General features: G+C 38.7%; 1 protein-coding gene across 1 annotated transcript in view; it reads right to left on the bottom strand.

Annotated features, from left to right (window-relative positions):
• Positions 1–19,049, bottom strand: part of PUDP (pseudouridine 5'-phosphatase) — a 90,641-nt gene that overhangs the window by 37,478 nt on the left and 34,114 nt on the right. The window contains exon 4 of the mRNA XM_054164823.1: positions 11,848–12,077. Within this exon, the coding sequence (XP_054020798.1) occupies positions 11,848–12,077 (230 nt within the window). The remainder of the gene's footprint in view (positions 1–11,847; positions 12,078–19,049) is intronic.

The following is a 19,049-nucleotide window of genomic DNA, read 5'->3' as shown; positions in this document are numbered from 1 at the left end:
TGGCTCATGTTTAGGTGGCTGTCAATCAGCACCCCCAGGTCCCTCTCTGTTTGGGAGCTCTCCAGCCACTCTGACCCCAGCCTGTAGCTCTGCATGGGGTTGCAGAACTCTACCATGAATACAAGACTTCTGAAAGTTACCCTAAACTGCATCTCCACAAAGAACAAATATCTTACACACAAAACCAAATAATCAATAATTTAAAATAAAAAGAAATGAACCCTTCGGACCCCAGCCTTTCTGCATTAAACTAACACACAGTTGACTTTAGCCTTAAAGGTATCCAGAGGTCTCCCCATGACAATACGTTATGAAGAAACAAACAAAAACACTGCTATCAATGCAATTCATTATTCTTCATTCTTTGTTGCAAAACTGTTGAAAAGCATTGCCACAAGCAGCTCTGGGGTAATTACAAAGGTAACTTGAGATACAGAGAGAATTAGTGAACTGTATCTTTTTGTAACAGAATTTATTGATGCTTTCTATAACCCAAAAGACATTCAAAACTGTGGGTTTTTTGTTGTTGGTTTTGTGGTGTTTTTTTTCCCCGTGTCTTTGTATTTTTTGGAGGGTTTGGGTTGGTTTGTTTTTTGTGTTTTTTTTCAGTAGGCAATTTATCATAAAAGAAGGATTTCCCCTCCTCTTTTTTACTACTTATCATGTATAATTAATACATGATAATACCCATAATGAGTTCCCTAAACCAATTAGCGACACATCTCCAGTGACCAGATAGTCTGAACATAATTCTTTTAGATTTTGGAGGTGTACCACTTGCTTTGTACTCACACACTCACCTCACGTAGAAGCTAAGGCGGCTGCAGAATATAATTTCTTGTTCTGCATCACATTTCATCAAGTCCCCTAACATCTACTTGATATTATCAAGACAAATGCAAGGAAAAAACATTTAAAATATTCCTGTCTCCAAACCCCTCAAGTAGGGTACCCCAAAGACTAAGAACCAATTATAATCTCTCTTTCCTTTTCCAATCAGGTATGCTAAGGGAAAGCAAACTTTGACCAGATTTTCTTTTTTTCCCATGGAATATTAATGACTTCTTTCATCTCCAAAAGACAAATACATTCATAAATAAACATGCACTGCAGTAACAAGGGCAATATCTGGAACACTTAGGAGGTAAATTACTTTCAAGCCATGCAACATCTAATTTTTATTCCTCAAATATATAATAAAGACTGCCAGTATGGGGGGTGTAGAGGGGAGGGAGGTGAAGGAAATGGAGGGGTGCAGACAAGTACACATGCTTCAAGATAAGAGGGAGAATCTAAATCAACCATGTGAACTGAGAGCATGACAACTGTAAATAAAACAAAGCAAGCAACTTTATAACTGTCTCCTCCATTTAATTGTCCTGTAGTTATAAAATAGTGGCCTATTACGGATTTAGGGAAAACTTACATGTGTATAGCAGATCTTTAGTAGTCATGGATTTTTAGATTTGGCAAAATATTTCACGTTCTTGTCTCACAGTCATGTCCATTACACTTTTAAAACTAGAAGCTGAGCTTAATAATGACAGATTTCATTATCAAGTCTGGGAGACACCAAGAAGGGCTACACACTTAACACTATTTAGAAGCTGAGGAAGGTGCAAGAATTCAGTCAACAGACTGTCCAGCAACGTATCACATAAAACATACATTCCACTAGAGTGCTGTGAACTTTGCATTCCAAGACATAAACTAGATTGGTATTTCAAGATGAATGTCTTAAGACATTAAACTCTGCATAGTTCAGTATCTACTTACTTTTTGCCTACTAGACAATTTAAAGTAGTGGCTTCCTAATAATTTAATCCACTACATTTGTCCAGTGTCTGCCTGAAATCCATAGCTTCTCCAACAGGAGTGGGGGGAAAATGTAAGAGAAGTCATTGGTTCCTGCTGGTTGTTATTTTGTGGTGCCCCACAATATCAGAGAAAGAAAATTAAAGGCTTTATAAAATCAGGAAAAAATTCTAGTCAAGAACCTTCCTGAGCAAACAGCTGGTGCACCATGTGGTAACTAGGATGATCTTCAAGAAAACCCTGAAACTGGAAGACTGAGCTCCTTAGGCTGGAAAGTGCTCCAAAAGCTGTCTTCCTCATTTTTTTGAGGACGTATTCCACACAACAGAGAAGATAAGGACAACCTTCTCTTAAAGAGAAAATAGACCTCCCACATTGCTTTTAGGTTCTCTACAGAGACCATTTTTCTTAACATTTTAGCAATGTGCTGGGACTACTTTTTCAATTATGCTTTACAAAAGACTAACTGCAAGAGTTAGTTTAGCTCCTGAGAATCACACACAAGTGGTTAAATTGGGCATTTTTTTATGTATACATGAAAGTGAAAAAAACAAAACAAAACAAAACCCCTTCTAGTCAGAAAGGGAGGTTCCTACTGAACTTGGATTCTCATCTTGCTTAGAGGGTAGTCAAGTAGAAATGTCCTGTTCTGAAGTCTACAGCCATACCCTGTCATATTTCACTTGCTGTCCACTCTCAACACTTAAGGGTAAGTCTGCATGGAACAACTAAACACGAATGATGCAACATACTTCAGCCACCTCCCAATCATGCCACATATGGCAATGGTAAAAATTGACCTATGTGATTTAATTTTGTCAATGGAGTGAACTCTGCTTTCTGATGAAAACTTAAGTATGCTGTGTATATTCAGGAGCAGTGTTTCAGCTTCTCGTGGTACTGAAGCCAGCAGTCCCACCATCTCCCAGGGAGAACCATCACCACCATACAAATCATTCTGCCAATAGCAAGTCCTCTCTGCTGTTTGGAAGCTGGCCACTGTGCAGCACAGGATGCAAGGCTAACAAAAATAGAGAGAGCACAAACTTGCAGATAAGGAATTTCAAAGGCACACTTTGTGAGCCTAGCAAGAAAACACACACACCAGAAACACTCAACTATCCCAGATCTTCAAACAGCATACTAACTGGCTGGCTAGACAGCAGTTGGCACTGACGAAGAGATGACATATCACAGTATCACAGTATAACTAAGGTTGGAAGAGACCCCAAGGCATCATCGAGTCCAACCTGTCTTGGTAGAGCTCACGACTAGACGATGGCACCAAGTACCACGTCCAATCCCCTCTTGAACACCTCCAGGGACGGCGACTCCACCACCTCCCTGGGCAGCACATTCCAATGACGAACAACTCGCTCAGTGAAGAACTTTCTCCTCACTTCGAGTCTAAACTTCCCCTGGCACAGCTTGAGACTGTGTCCCCTTGTTCTGGTGCTGGTTGCCTGGGAGAAGAGACCAACCCCTTCCTGGCTACAGCCACCTTTCAGGTAGTTGTAGAGGGCAATGAGGTCACCCCTGATCCTTCTCTTCTCCAGGCTAAACAATCCCAGCTCCCTCAGCCTCTCCTCATAAGGCTGTGCTCAAGGCCTCTCACCAGCCTTGTTGCCCTTCTCTGGACACGTTCAAGTGTCTTGATGTCCTTCTTAAACTGAGGGGCCCAGAAGTGGACACAGGACTCAAGGTGCGGCCTAACCAATGCAGAGTACAGGGGCACAATGACTTCTCTGCTCCTGCTGGCCACACTATTCCTAATACAGGCCAGGATGCCATTGGCCCTCTTGGCCACCTGGGCACACTGCTGGCTCATGTTTAGGTGGCTGTCAATCAGCACCCCCAGGTCCCTCTCTGTTTGGCAGCTCTCCAGCCACTCTGACCCCAGCCTGTAGCTCTGCATGGGGTTGCCGTGGCCAAAGTGCAGCACCCGGCACTTGGACTTGTTAAATGCCATTCCATTGGACTCTGCCCATCTGTCCAGTTGGTTGAGGTCCCTCTGCAGAGTCCTTCAGCCCTCTAACTGACCAACATCTGTTCCTAACTTGGTGTCATCTGCAAACTTGCTGATGACTGACTCAACCCCCTCATCCATATCATCAGTGAAGATGTTAAAGAGGATGGGGCCCAGCACTGATCCCTGGGGGATGCCACTGGTGACTGGCCGCCAGCTGGATGTGGCACCACTCACCACCACTCTCTGGGCTCGGCCCTCCAGCCAGTTCCTAACCCAGCACAGAGTGTTGCGGTCCAAGCCATGAGCTGACAGCTTAGACAGCAGTTCTTTATCTGCTCTAACTCATCAACTGCCTAATTTTAGTTAATTAATGAACTGTAATTGTATCAGTAGTGAGAAGAAAGTCAAATGGCTTCCAAAAAAAAAAGTCTGAATTCTGCTTTCCACCTCAAAATGCAGTGGAAGCTAGAAAGAGTTAAGGAGCAATCCTGATCCCTCTTCATGTAGTAAGTGGTATGTGCTGGATTTGCTTCTGTATAGACAGTGAACAGAAGTGATCTACTGCACACGCTTCTTTACCTATCCCACTGAATGCAGCCCAATGCTTTAAAAGTCAGATGTACTATAATCATTACAAGCACCTGGAAAAACCCCAAATATCTAGCAATAAGCTAGACAGACTGGCAATAACTGCTAAAATTGTCAGTCTGAGAAGATATGACAGCACAGCTTGGGTACATCAAAATGGCTTAAATCATGAACAGCTGTTTAGAAGAATGTTTCAGCTGAGGAAAAAATTGGTAACACAGGACTATTTAAAGGACCATCTAGAGTCAATGTTGAAGAGAGCCATTGATGTAGGTTTGAACTAAGCTGAAAAATGTCTATGTACATTTACATTTAATGCTTTTGTGATTTCTACAGTAAAATGTCTGATTTGTGAACTGTAAGTGTTCAGGAAAGAGTTCAAGTCAAATTTATAAAATGGAAAAAGGGTAGATTTTTGATGACTACAATATTTGATTTCAACAGCAGGAATTCCAATTTACAGCTCAGCACACCAACTAGAACAGCTGTTGATGCCTTTGTATTTCTGTACCTTATTAAAAGTATTATTAATAAACTACATCTCTAGAAATACATACAGAATTACAGAAATTTCACTAATAACAGTTTATCTGAAAATCATAAGTGAAATATATACACTGCATGCATACACTAAAAGTGGGGCAGTTGAAGGTGGGAAAAAAACCAACAAAACCACCACCTTAGAATAGGGGAGAAAATGGAAGAATAAGAAATAAAAATCAGGTTTTGGCATCCTTTTAACACAAGCTCACAAAAATAACAGTCACATTAAGTGCTAAATCAGTCTTCTTCACCCTGTCTTCCTTCTACAATATAGACTAAAATTACAAAATGGTCATAATGTTCTGAATCTCTTACTCTTTTGCTATGTATTTTGTGGCAAAAAAGCCTCATAAAATTTTTCTTTGAACTTCTCTTTCCTATGAAATAAAAAGTCTACTGAGACTCATAAATCCTAATGCCATTTAATCAGTCTGAAAAATTTTAATGAGCTCTCACTGGATTTGGTACAGAGATTATTCATAACTATGGCATCAATTAATGAATTAGAAATGGAAGAAAGTACAAAGAAATAGTGCTTTAAATTATATCACTTGGAACTTTTTCAACAGAATAGACTGATTCTTCGTAAGACAGTTAAAACCATTTGTATTACTACAATATTTTCCTCTTTTTAAACAAGGGGTATAAACGGTATTTGTTTTGAAATTATCACTAGTAATCATGTCCTTCATTTTACAGAAAAGCTACAGGCAAACCCATCAAAACACTGGAAAGAAAGTCCTTGACTCACCACGTCAGGTAGCTAAATAATTAATTAATATGGTTTTAATGATGTGAGTATATTAGAAATATGCATAAATGCTCCAAGTTAAGAGTGATAGCTGTAAAAAGTTTAGTAGCACAACACTTTTGTTAATATGCTTCAAGACAATATTGAAAAGTTATGGTTGATATATATATGTATGTTTTATATACAAATACACATAGAAACGTACAAATGGCAAAGCTGTTAAGAGTATTAATTTTTACTTTAGAAGACTTCGTAAGTTTTACAAATTCTAAAAGCATGATTTTAATTTGTGCTATTTAAATCAAAATGGAACAGCAAAAATAGTATTTAGAAAATACTCTTGTTTCTCTTGTTTGGTTGGTGGTTGATTTATTTTTTTCCCCAATCAAATCTGTAAAGTGTATCATTAAATCAGAATGGTTGAGGATGGTAGGGACCTCTGGACCTCAACAGGTCTAACTTCCCTGCTTAAGCAGAGCCACTTAAAGCCTGCTGCCCAAGACAATGACAAAATGGATTTTTAATATCTCCAAGCAGGAAGACTCCACTCCCTGACTGGGCAATCTGTGCCAGTGCTTAGTCACCCTTACAGTAAAAAAGCATTTCCTTCTGCCTAGACATAGCCACATAAGTTTGTTGTGCCCATTGCCTCTGGTTCTGTCACTGGGCACTAATGACTCATGTTTCTCTTGTCTATATGCTCTTTTTTCATGTATTCATATACATTAATAAGTGCCCCCAGAGCATTCTGGTCTTTTTTATCAAACTGCCTCACCAACCAAATCACCAATGATAATGTCAAACAGGACTGAACCCAATATTGACCCCTGGGGCATACCGCTGGTCACTGGCATCCAGCTAGACTTTGTGCTGCTGATCACTGTCCTCTCGCATCAGCTGTTCAGTTTTCAACCCACTTCACTGTTTGCTCATCTGACCCATACATCAACAGTTTCTCTAGAGATTCTTATGGGAGTCTGTACCAAAGGTCTTAGAGTACTCCAAGTAGACAACAGTCACTTCTTTCCTTCTCATCTGCCAGGCCAGTCACTTCATTGTATAAATTTATCATCTTGGTGAAGCATGACTTCCCCTTGGCAAAGCCATGCTGACTGCTCCTGATGATTTACTTGTCCTTACAGTGCCTGGAAATGGTTTTCAGGATTATCTACCCCACCACCTTTCCTGTGATTGAGGTGAGGCTGACCAGCCTGTAGTTCCCTGCATCCTCCTTTTTGCCCTTCTTCCAGAGAGCAGTGCCATTAGTTTTTCTCCAGTCTTTGAGCACTTCTCCAGTCTCCACAAGTGATCAAAGATTATCAAGTAGTCTTGAAATTACATCTTTCAGCACCCTCAGCACTTGTGGGTGCCTCCCATCAGGGTCCACAGATTTATTCATGTCCATCTTGCTTAAGTATTCTCTGCCCTGTTCCTCTTCCAACAAGGCTACATCTTCCCTGCTGCAGCAAGGTCCCTTTGGTCTCTGGGACCTGGCATATCTGTCTTGGTACATTCAGCACTTCAGTCATTTTCATGTTTTGCACAATGAAGTCCCCCATTTCATTCAGCAACAAGCCCACGTTTCCTAATCTTTTTATCTCCTGGTTGTCTTTGACATCCACTGGCATATGATGAATTTACCAAACTTCACAATGGTATCATCAATGAAATTCATATTTTGCTACTGTATCACATTTAAAAGGTTCCCCTAAAAGGAATACTCATTACAAAAATTTCAAACCACTAAGTAACAAATTCTAGAAAATATGAAAATATATATATATGTCCAAATGATGATGACATAAAGGTAGGAAAACAGTCCAAACAAAAATACTTAAGATTTTTTCCCCCAACTGTCTAAAAATGTAGGGAATGGAGCGTTTTGAACATTCTGGCCTGAAATTTCTTCAATATTCAAGCACATATACTTCCACATATGTACATCTACAGGTGTGTTGTATACATGTTGCATCTGTATACTTGAGAGATTAAAAAAAGTAAAAGACAAAATTACCAATATTTAATATGCAGATCACATTTTTATTACCTGACTGATTTAATTCATTACTCATATGACAGTGCACTGCTACCAGTATCAGAATTTCATACAAAACTTCATGCACCAGAAGACACTAAGACCTACAGTAAATTTGCAGAGTGTACCTAGTTTGAAATTCCTGCATTGGGGCTTGATGATTGTGTTTATTACATTCCTTGTTAAGCAAAGAGTGCAAACCAAAAGGTCAATATTTAAATTTCCAGATGGACAATTATGGCATCCCTCAATGACAGCAGACATCGTATTTATTTTCATATCATTTCAGAAGTGCCTATTTGTAGAAGTATGCCTGTATGGCAATGGTCACAGGCTGGTATGTCAACACAGGTACATGTTAGGTTTGGCCTTGTATGGCTACATTGTATTTTTCTCTTGGAGCAGCAGTGAAGTTCTGAAGCAAATAAGACAGTCTTCAATTGCTACCTAATGATTTCTTTCACTTGATAGTTTTGGCGTGTACTAGGTTGCCTTAACAGGAAGTTGAAGTCCTTTCCAAGTGCATATCAAGCTTATGTAGGCTTAAGCCTACATAAAGTTCCAATGAACCTTTTGCAATGTTCAGCTGTGGATCAGAGTAAATCTAACTCAACAGAAAACATTAAAATCGCATATAGCATAGATGCATGGGCCTAATGACCAAACACATTGCTTTAATAATGTTTCCTTTGAGTTTGCCTACGCAAACACTAACTATACCGCCTGATACTTTGCTGCAAACTTGCATGTTACTGATTTTCAGCATGAAATCCAAACCTATAGCTCTACTGAGTTCATTGCATGAGAGTAAACATTGCAGAAGCCATCACTACACTGCAGCTAGTTAGGAATGTTTCAGATACTTTTGCAGGTACTGCTTTGTTTTACTTCTTGGGAGTTCTGTGCACGTGTTCAATTCCTACACTTTGACATTTGCAACTTTTGTAGACGTAACTACAAAAAGGCTTAGCTGAATTACCTGCACTTAGAATTCTGAATGCTGTTAAACTTCATGCAAAGGAAAAGCTTATTTGTGCTCTTCTTCAAAGAAAAGTTAAACAAAATCACTACACAAAACTACCATTAACAGTCCAAAATTAATACCTTTAAAGTTTAAAATTAAATGTAATATAGATGCTACATTATCTTCACTTATTATTTCATTGCTAACACAGCTAAGGCTACTTACTGCTGAATAAACAAAAATAGCTACAGCACAGAGTCACTGTGGGTTTTGTTGTTTGGATTTTTTGGGGGTTATTTGGTTTGGGGTTTTGGGTCTTTTTGCTCTGTTTTTGTTCTTGCCCTTTTCAGCTTTTCACCACCTTACGACTTTTTTGAAATAGAGTCAAATAAACTAAGAGGCTCCTCATGTGAAACAACCGTTCATCATTAATACAGTTGAGATTCCATTTCCATACCTCTCCTTCAGATACCAGTTATGACTCAGCTTAAATTCTCAATACTTTCTGTTCTTTTATTTTCTTTATTACAGAACAGCTCACAGCCACATCTTCAACCAGCTGAAAAGCATGCATTATGCACCTCTCATCCTGACTCATAAAATCACAAACATTACAGGAACATAACCTGGTATTTTGCTCTCCAGATATACTGTGAAGCAAGTAAGATTTTTTTTCTTTTTATGAAAGCAAAATTATGCTGTTCTTCAAACTTCAAGTCATCTTACTCCCTCCAAAACCATGGACTGCTTTGCAATACTTGCTCTCAGTCAAGTACTAACATGTTCAAAATTCGCAACTACGTGACTAAGTGAGATTAACAGCCCTGTTGTTCAGACTCTTCAAAATCTGTAATGTATCATGTATACAAGGACTACTCACACAACTACCTAATGTCCATATACCCACCATCTGCATGAACATGATCACATACACTTGGTGTATCTTTTCTGAACATCTAGATTTCCAAATTACGTTGATGCACATACACAGAATGTCAAGAGAAATTGCAACAGCAACCAATTAATCAATCAATCAATAAATAAATCCAAAGTTTAGTTAATGCTGTTCGTAATATGCCACATGGCATCAAAGTTAGTTCACTTTATAATCCCATGCAATACAAATAATCATTTAGACTCTGGGTGACAATGTGGTATGACTGGCTGCAAAATCGTAGCTAATAATTTTTTATGTATTTGTGTAACATTTTTCCTCAATGCTCCTACTGAGAAAACAGTAATCACAGTCTAAAACACCAAAAATTGTTCTTTAAAAATTAGTGTCACGCACTTTTCTGCAGTAATGAAACTCTAAAATTTAGAGCTTATGTTTGATTCAGGACAGACAAGAAGTGAGAAAAATATTTTAAGGATAAAGGTAACTTAAATTGAAATAAAACTGAAGATATTTTACATAACTCAATCTATCTTTAAAATATTCTCTCTACAGATTTCTATTTCAGAATCAAGTTTAGAAAGTTTTATATTAACAGTTCTACAGTTTGGGAAAGTTCTCTCAAACTGATTATTTTTTAATCAGAAAACAAGAATTATGATCTCAAAGATTTAGAATGCAAGAGGAAAGAGAATGGCTTAGAAAAACAGACATGCTTTCTTTACATAGGAGTATCTGCAATGTTTAGATCCTTAAGTGGTAAATCAGCCATGAATGTATGAAAAATAAACTGATCCATGTTTAAATAACTGTTTCTGAACTTTTGAGTAGTGAAGTTAAGCTTGCAGATTTATGCATAGAATGGAAAATCATTACATTTTCCTACTACTCTATACTAGCACATCGTAAATCAGAGCAATCTGCATTACAAAGATTACATGTAGTGGGAGGAAACAATGTGTTCCAACAATCTTTTCCTTCAACAGCATAAGCATCTTTAAAAATAGAAGTTGTTAATTTTTATAATCAGATGGATAAAGAACTGGCTTGATGGCTGCACCCAAAGAGTGGCTGTCAATGGGCCCATGTCCCAGTGGAGGCCAGTGACAAACAGACTCCCTCAGGGATCAGTCCTAGGACCAGTCTTGTTCAACATCTTTGTCGGTGCCATGGACAGTGGCATTGAGTGCACCCTCGGCAAGTTTGCTGATGACACCAAGCTGTGTGGTGCAGCAGACATGCTGGAGGGAAGGGATGCCATCCAGAGGAACCTTGACAGGCTGGAGAGGTGGGCACAAGCCAACCTCATGAGGTTCAACAAGATCAAGTGCAGGGTCCTGCATCTGGGTCGAGGCAACCCCAGGCACAAATACAGGCTGGGCAGTGACTGGCTGGAAAGCGGCCCTGAGGACAGAGACCTGGGGGTGCTGGTGGACAAGAAGCTCAACATAAGCTCTCAATATGCACCTGCAGCCCAGAAAGCCAATCAGATCCTGGGCTGCATCAAGAAAAGTATGACCAGCAGGTCAAGGGAGGTGATTCTCCCCCTCTACACAGGTTTGGTGAGACCCCACCTGAAGTACTGCGTCCAGTTCTGCAGCCCCTATTACAAGAGGGATATGGACGTGCTGGAACATGTCCAGAGAAGGGCCACAAGGATGATCGGTGAGCTGGAGCACCTCTCCTGTGAGGACAGACTGAAGGAGTTGGGGTGTTCAGTCTGGAGAAGAGAAGGCTCCAAGGTGACCTCATTGTGGCCTTCCAGTATCTGAAGGGGGCCTACAGGAAGGCTGGGGAGTTCTTAGGATCTCAGGTAGTGATAGGACTAGGGGGAATGGAATGAAGCTGGAGGTGGGGAGATTCAGGCTGGATGTGAGGAGGAAGTTCTTCACCATGACAGTGGTGAAGTCCTGGAATGGGTTGTCCAGGGAGCTGGTTGAAGCCCCATCCCTGGAGGTGTTTAAGACCATGCCGGATGAGGCTCTGGCCAGCCTGATCTAGTGTGGGATGTCCCTGCCCATGGCAGGGGGGCTGGAACTAGATGATCCTTGTGGTCCCTTCCAACCCTGACTGATACTATGATACCATGATAATGTTTACATTAAATTCTAATCTAAGTATTACCCAAAAAAACCCACAACAAAACCACACAACCAAAACCAAACAAAAACCACCAAACCAACCAAACAACCCAAAATAAACAAAAACCCAAACAAAAATTAATCCAAATATAGCTCAAACAGAATACTCTTAACTTTTCCATTACATTGCTCCCTCTCCTCCTTACCTTCTCTGGTGGTGCAGAAGGATGAAATCTCTTAGCACAAACTAGAAATGCATCAGGATTTGGCTTGCCATGCTTTACCTCAGGGTCATCTCCCAACACAATATGATGAAAAAGAGCAAAGAAGTCTTTGTGTCTGGTTGTTTTCATCTGAAATGTGGCTTCAGCTGAGCTGGTGGCAACAGCTATGGGTACATTGTGTTTGTGTAAATGGCGGATCAGCTTATCAACTCCTGCAAGACATACATATACATTTATATATATATATGCAGGTATATTAGTATTGATATATAACATATTTAGCAGTATTTCAACATTGTTGTTTTCAATCAGTCAGTGTAGAAGAAAATTCTTGCTATATATGAAATGTTCCGGCTCCACACAAAAATCATGGAACACTCCTCAAGGTATGTATTTGTTCTGTCATCAAACAATGCTTTCTCAAAATATGCCACAAATGTGTTCAACATCATTGCACAGATACACTCACTAGAATTTCATTAAGTAATAACCCTGACATCATGCATGTTTATTATTTCAAACTCTCTGTAAGTAAGAGAGAAGTACACAGGAGAACGTTTGCTTTTATACACAGCTATGCTCCTGGAAAAACAAAACAAAGAAATACAGTCTTTTCACTGAATGGTATAGTTTTTGTTTCTGCAGCAGATACCCAACTGGCTTAAATCAGCCCCTAAGAGAGTTCAGTTTCTCCCTTTTGCAATTACTAAAGCAAGTAACACTGGGCCAAGAGAGGAGCTGTCAGTCTCAGTTGTTAATAGCAGAGCTTCATCTATTCGTGCTGTGAACCCAGAGTAATGAACACCTCAAGCCTAATGGGTAGAGACTTCAATTTGATACAGTCTTCTAGGGAAGGTTAATGCAGTGAACAGTGAAAACACAACAGACTGTGTAGGAGGAAAACATATTTCATTATTTGGTGCAAGTGTTGAGTCTCCTGTGCAGAGGTTTCAGTGCTTCTTGGCCACAGCATTCTAAATGCTGGATACCTCTTGCAGACAAACCATTACCAGTGTCTAATGGAAAACAAGAGTGGATGTCTGGGTCCTTACCAATTCATGGGAGAAAATTCTTTCATTTTTGTAAAAGCATTTTAGCTCTGATTCTTGGCATGAATTCAAACTGTGCTTGGCACATGATACTAGATTCAAGCAGATAAGCCCCTAGCTGATTTGGACTCTTGGAAGCAAATTGTGAACAATTCTTTGTCTTCATCTTCCATCTGCATGAATTCTTATTCTATTTTTCATGCCTGGTTATACTAAAGCTATTTCCTTATTCCAGATTTACTGTCATACTTGCATCTCATCCCTGCTCCTCCAAATATTCCTACTCCTGTTAATTTAATTCTTGTATTTGCCACCCCATCATCTCTCATTTACATTCCCCATGTGATTGAGCCTTTATGCTCTATTTTGACAAGTTTGTAAATAACAATCTTATCTACAGTATATTTTTCCCAAGTATAGTCACATGACCAAATATGGTAAGTAATAATTATCACTGATAATACAGTGTGTAGATTAGCAAATAATTGCATTAACTAGCCCATTCATCTGGAAATATGACCTGCAGATGTGGCCCTCTGCAGATTACTTTATTCTCCATAATCTAATCAACCAATTAATAACTGACATTTACACCTCCATGCTTGTATTTGAAGACAGTCATTACATTATAAATACATGTACTACATGTGTATTTATGTACTACATCCTACATGTAGGATTCCAGCGGGACAGAAATAACAAGTGTTATTCCCCCACTAATATCAATGCATCACCCAATGAACAGCCTTCCTATGCCCCCTTAAATGGCTATATACTAGCAATATGCAAGTGCTCAGTCCTCTCACTGAAACACAATGCTAAATAAAAGTGGTGGGGTTTTAGTCCAGATATAGATTATTAAAAATTAAATATTTCATTTGGAAACATGTGATACAAGTATTAAATTAAGATATCTTAGTACTTCCATTAATGTAAAGCAGTAGCCTAAACATGTCTTTTTAAAGAATGAAATTCATATACTGGAAAGAATGTATTCTAAATAATCTCAAAATGATCTCAGAATATCAAAAAAATATATCATGTGTGTAAAAAAGTTTAAAGATTACCTTAGAAGACTTTTCCTGTGTCCTTTGCCCTTGCTATGATATAGCTGGTTTTCTCTGAAGTTGTGCTTTTTTCGATTAGCTGATCTTCCTTCAGTCCCACTGCATCACATTTTTAGTTCATTTGAACTGTATGTTTACTCTACGTTTCTATTGGACTTAGCCAGCCACAGAAAAGCACTGTTACAGAAATGTTGTTTCTCTACCTTCTCTCATATTCCCTCTACATATGCCATAGTTTTGGTGTGTGAAGTTGTGTGTGCTTCATTTGCTTTTTCTTTTTGGCTTCCCTTGTTACAAGGAAGATAAAATGCAGCTGTCCCTAATAGCTCCAGAGAGCAAAAATTTACATTATTCAGAAAATGCACTTAAATAAAAATATGCCATTTAAACAGTGCATATCTGCATATGTGTACACATAGCAAGATAGTTTGGAAAAAACTATCAAAAGGAAAATCAGCTGCATAGAAAAACATTAAATTGTATATGGAAGAATTGCTAGTATAACTTCACAAGCTCAAGGCAGCAGCAGTTGAAAAAATATTTTCATCACAGTTATTTCTTTGTAAAAGCTATAGATCAACAAAACAATTTCTTTGCATTAATTACTACCAATATAGTTAGAGATGCTTTGCCACCACAGACTACTGACATGATTATTGCACCAATTTAGCATATAATTCTTCATTAGAAGGTAATATTGTTCTTAGTATTTTCCTTGTACCTTTTTTACAGAGAACATAAACAGAATAGGTAGTGGGAAACTGCTTTAAAGATCTGTAAGAAACTTTCCTTTGCATATACATTGTTATTATACCTCAGATAACTATACAGATTTTTTTTTTCAATCAAATGAAGACTTTAGTTACATCAAAACCAATCAAATAAAAATTCAATGGCTATCGAGTACATAGTAAACTGGCTAACTTCTACCTTAATTGCAGGTAAGAGATTGAGGCCCATCCTTCACAGAGGGACCCACCTACTAGGGTTCCTGGAACCAACATCCACACCTCTTACTGAAAGCTTAGCCACATGCAGCAAGTTCTCTTTTTTTGCCTCCTCTTATTTTCTCCCTCTTTTTTTTCCCCTCCCCCCCAACCTTTGAAAATCTTTTCTTAAAATTAAAAAAATAAAGATCAAAAGAAATAAGGATCTGTCTTTCCTTCTAAGGATACACTCCTAATGTGTGACACATCTCAGGCAATACAATGTAAATTCTTCAGGTAATAATAACCAAATTGGGAATAAACATCCTATACTGTTATGCTTTATTCCCAAATGCACTTTATAACTTCAAATAATCAAAAAGATAAATACCATTTACTTTCTCTTCAAACATTTAAGTCTTAGAACAGACACAAAAGTTTACATTACTCTAAATGTTATAATAAAATGCCAATGCCTACTGGAAAAAAAATCAAAACAAACAAAAACAGGTGAAAAGAATTGATAGTTTAGTTACAGAAGCTGAAAGCAAGAAAGATCACCCTCAAATGTCAGCATCTTTAAAACCCAATTAATCACAAATGTCAAATAAATTAACAACTTTGGGAAAAGAAAGAAAACAAACCAAAACAATAGAAAGGAGCCATTTTGTGTAAAATCAGAGATGCATCTTAAAGGGGGAGATTAGTACTTTTGTTCTGAAAGCTGAAGAAAAAAAAAAAATACCACCCCCCCCCCCCCCAAAAAAAAAAAGGAAATATTATTCCCTCATAAGATTCCCAATATGATATTTGTTCTCTTTACATTCAGCTGAAATCACAGGGAGTATTCAAGTGTACTCTCGAGTACACTGAGACACTTGAATGTGTCCAGAGAAAGGCAATGAGGCTGGGGAGAGGCCTTGAACACAAGCAGAGCAGAGACTGAGGGAGCTGGGATTGTTTAGCCTGGAGAAGAGGAAGCTCAGGGGAGACCTCATTGCTCTCTACAACTACCTGAAGGGTGGTTGTAGCTAGGAGGGGGTCAGTCTCTTCTCCCAGGCAACCAGCACCAGAACAAGGGGACACAGTCTCAAGCTGCACCAGGGGAAGTTTAGGCTCGAGGTAAGGAGAAATTTCTTCACCAAGAGAGTAATTCGTCATTGGAATGGGCTGCCCAGGGAGGTGGTGGAGTCACCATCCCTGGAGGTGTTCAAGAGGGGATTGGACATGGCATTCAGTACCATGGTCTAGTCATGAGGTCTTGGGTGATAGGTTGGACTTGATGATCTTTGAGGTCTCTTCCAACCTTGGTGATACTGTGATAATATATTGAAATCAACCATCAAAATAAAATTAAGACTTAGAGCAAACAACAAAACCCTTGGCCTAACTGTCACTTCTTCCTTTTCATTGACTAATACAAACACATACAGAAAAAGTTCAGGAAACCAAATAATGCTACATTAAGATGATCTAACAATAGTACCTATATGTTTACTTATCTGCCATTACAAAACTATTTTCCACAATATTTTTTTTCCAATTATCATGCTTTATAATAAAATTACATTATTCATTATTAATTGAAAATTAGTAATACATAACTTCTAAGAGCTAATTTAAATTGGTGGAAAACAGCAGCAGTTTTTATTTTCCTTTTAGCTTCATACAAACACAAGCCCTGTGTCATATGTAGTTCTTCTGAATGGTGAACAATATATAAATTTTGGCCTCATTTTATTCCATATACTTTCAGATTTTTGTATTATCCCTTGTCTTGTGTTTGTCTACCATTGAAAGGAACACTATTGTTATCTTATATCACTTCTGGAACTCCAGATTTAGACCTATTTCTTCCAAGATGCCTCCAGACAAATGTAAAGAAAATATAAAACTCAGTTATGCCAAAAAGGTAGTTAATTACTCACAGCTAGTTATACCCAGGTTGGGAGTGCTACTGCTGTGTATTAGAGGCTTTGGGGTGCTCTCATGCGCCAGGCATGGCAGGTTGTCGGCAGGAATGCCATGCGGTCTTCTGTGGCTGGCCTGGCTTCAGCAGACAGCAGGCTGTTAATGACACTCCTTATGACAGGTGCTTGCTTTGTCCTGGGTGAATTGAGGCATGGCAAAATACTGGTTCTGACTCCTAAGATCATGGCTCCTCTGGTAGCTTGCAGTGTGTATGCATGTGGCTTTATCCCAGGCACTGGCCCAGGCAACTTGAGGCTATGCAACTCAAGCCAGTTTCAAGCCAAACAAGGTCCAAGTATGCAAGGCTTGAGCAAGGGAAAGGCAAGGCAAAAGCAAGGCACAGGCAACTAGAAATCAGCTTGCATGAAACCAGCACATAGTTACCCAATGGGAAGGGGTTCTGCCAGGCTGTCGCCAGAACACATGCCCTTACCACAGATACAGGGTTGTTTAACAGACATGCATGATCCTGTCCCCTTTGTTCCTCTTCCTGCGTTACACTGGCTTTCTGCAGGAAGAAGGCGGGAGAGTGGGACCATGTCTAGACACCTTAGTGTCTTCTGGGTTTGTGCTGGGGCTGTTTGGCCCTACCATGACAGGAAAATGGTTCTTTTGAAAAATGGTATGGATTATTTAAATATCCAACAGTTCTTTTTTATTCAAGAAAAAGACCCGTATTTCATGGGCAACCTAATCTTTCCCTATGTATATTTTATTGTATATATAGATATACATATATGCTTAAGTCTTCTTGGACTTCAAGCTACTTACACTGTTGCAAAAAATATGCTCATTTTTGTTTTCCTTTTGTATCATGTTTGACTAGTCTTGCCAATCTACTGGCTCTTTTACCCTATTTCCCTTTTCCTTCACTGTGTATGACTCATTTCTCTGACCCTGATATACTTTTGGAGCTTATCCACACTATGTAACCCATGCTAACATAATTATAGTTCCTAAGTCTTGTAACTGAGATGCAGTATAATTTGAAGAAAAAAATAGGTGTTTTTTAGATAACATTGTCTTGATCAAGAGACTTCTGCACTGTACACTGAAATTGCTGCTGGAAGAACTATACTGTTCATCAAGCACTTTCTTCACATAGCTCACAAGTTACGAGCTCTTGGAAGAACTATACTGGTCACCAAACACAAATTATGAGCCAAAGAACAACTTCACAGTCTTTTTGCAGACTCTATCAGCACTCCCTTGAAGATCTTCCTATACATCACAGTGCTGCTCCTCATTTATCACCATGCAGATACACTCAGCTTTCTACTCACACCAACAGCACGAGAACAGAGAACATCTGACCTCTGTGGTGCCAAAATCAAAGCTCTTTAAAAATCCTTATTAAATCCACTTCAGTTTACTTTAACATTACACAAAGAAAGCTGTCTAAAAGCATTCAGTATGTATTAGGAAGAAAATATTTACTGCTGAGAAAAAAGACTAAAGGAAAGCAATGTGCTCAATGCACGTTTAAATTATGTACGTGCCTTGCATGATTTCTATGTGGTTGTGCACATATGGAAATCTTAAAGATAAACACAGGCTCTGTATGAAAATACTATTCTTTCAAAATAAGTTTCAGTTCCTAAAAACAATGTGATATCAGACTAAATGTAAAGATTTCACTTTATTTAATCAAAGAAAAGCTAAAATTGCCACTCAGAGCTTTGTAAAGTTGATAAGAATTCTAGTAAATTTGATGGTAATTCTTCCAGTTCATAAACCTGATTCAACGGTAAAAACATCAGCAGTCTCTGAACACTAAAATCATCCAACAAAGGAAAAAAAACACCAAAGTCTCACACAGAACAGAAACTTGTCTGTTAACCCAAATAAAAAAAAATTATTAAAAAGTATTGTGCTGGTGAAAGTTCAGTTCTCCCCTCCACACAAAGAAACCACAGCTAACTCAGTCGGAGAAGCAGAAATGAATAAGCTATATTCACAAGCAGGATGAAATGCAGATTAATATATACACAACATACAATATTTACAATAAATACAGAAATACACAGCAAAGAACATAATACAGAACACCTTCCCCTCCTCCAAGAAGACGGGTTCCCCCCAACTCCACCCCCCTTCTCCCCCTTCCTCCCTTTTTTCCCAAAAAGGGTTAGAGAGAGAGAGAAAGGTAATTATTAAGGAGGAAATTCTGT

The sequence above is a fragment of the Dryobates pubescens genome, chromosome 10 (assembly GCF_014839835.1).
Source record: "Dryobates pubescens isolate bDryPub1 chromosome 10, bDryPub1.pri, whole genome shotgun sequence".
Classification (NCBI taxonomy): domain Eukaryota; kingdom Metazoa; phylum Chordata; class Aves; order Piciformes; family Picidae; genus Dryobates; species Dryobates pubescens.
The sequence above is the reverse complement of the archived record's forward strand: the minus strand, read 5'-3'. Positions and strand labels throughout refer to the sequence as shown.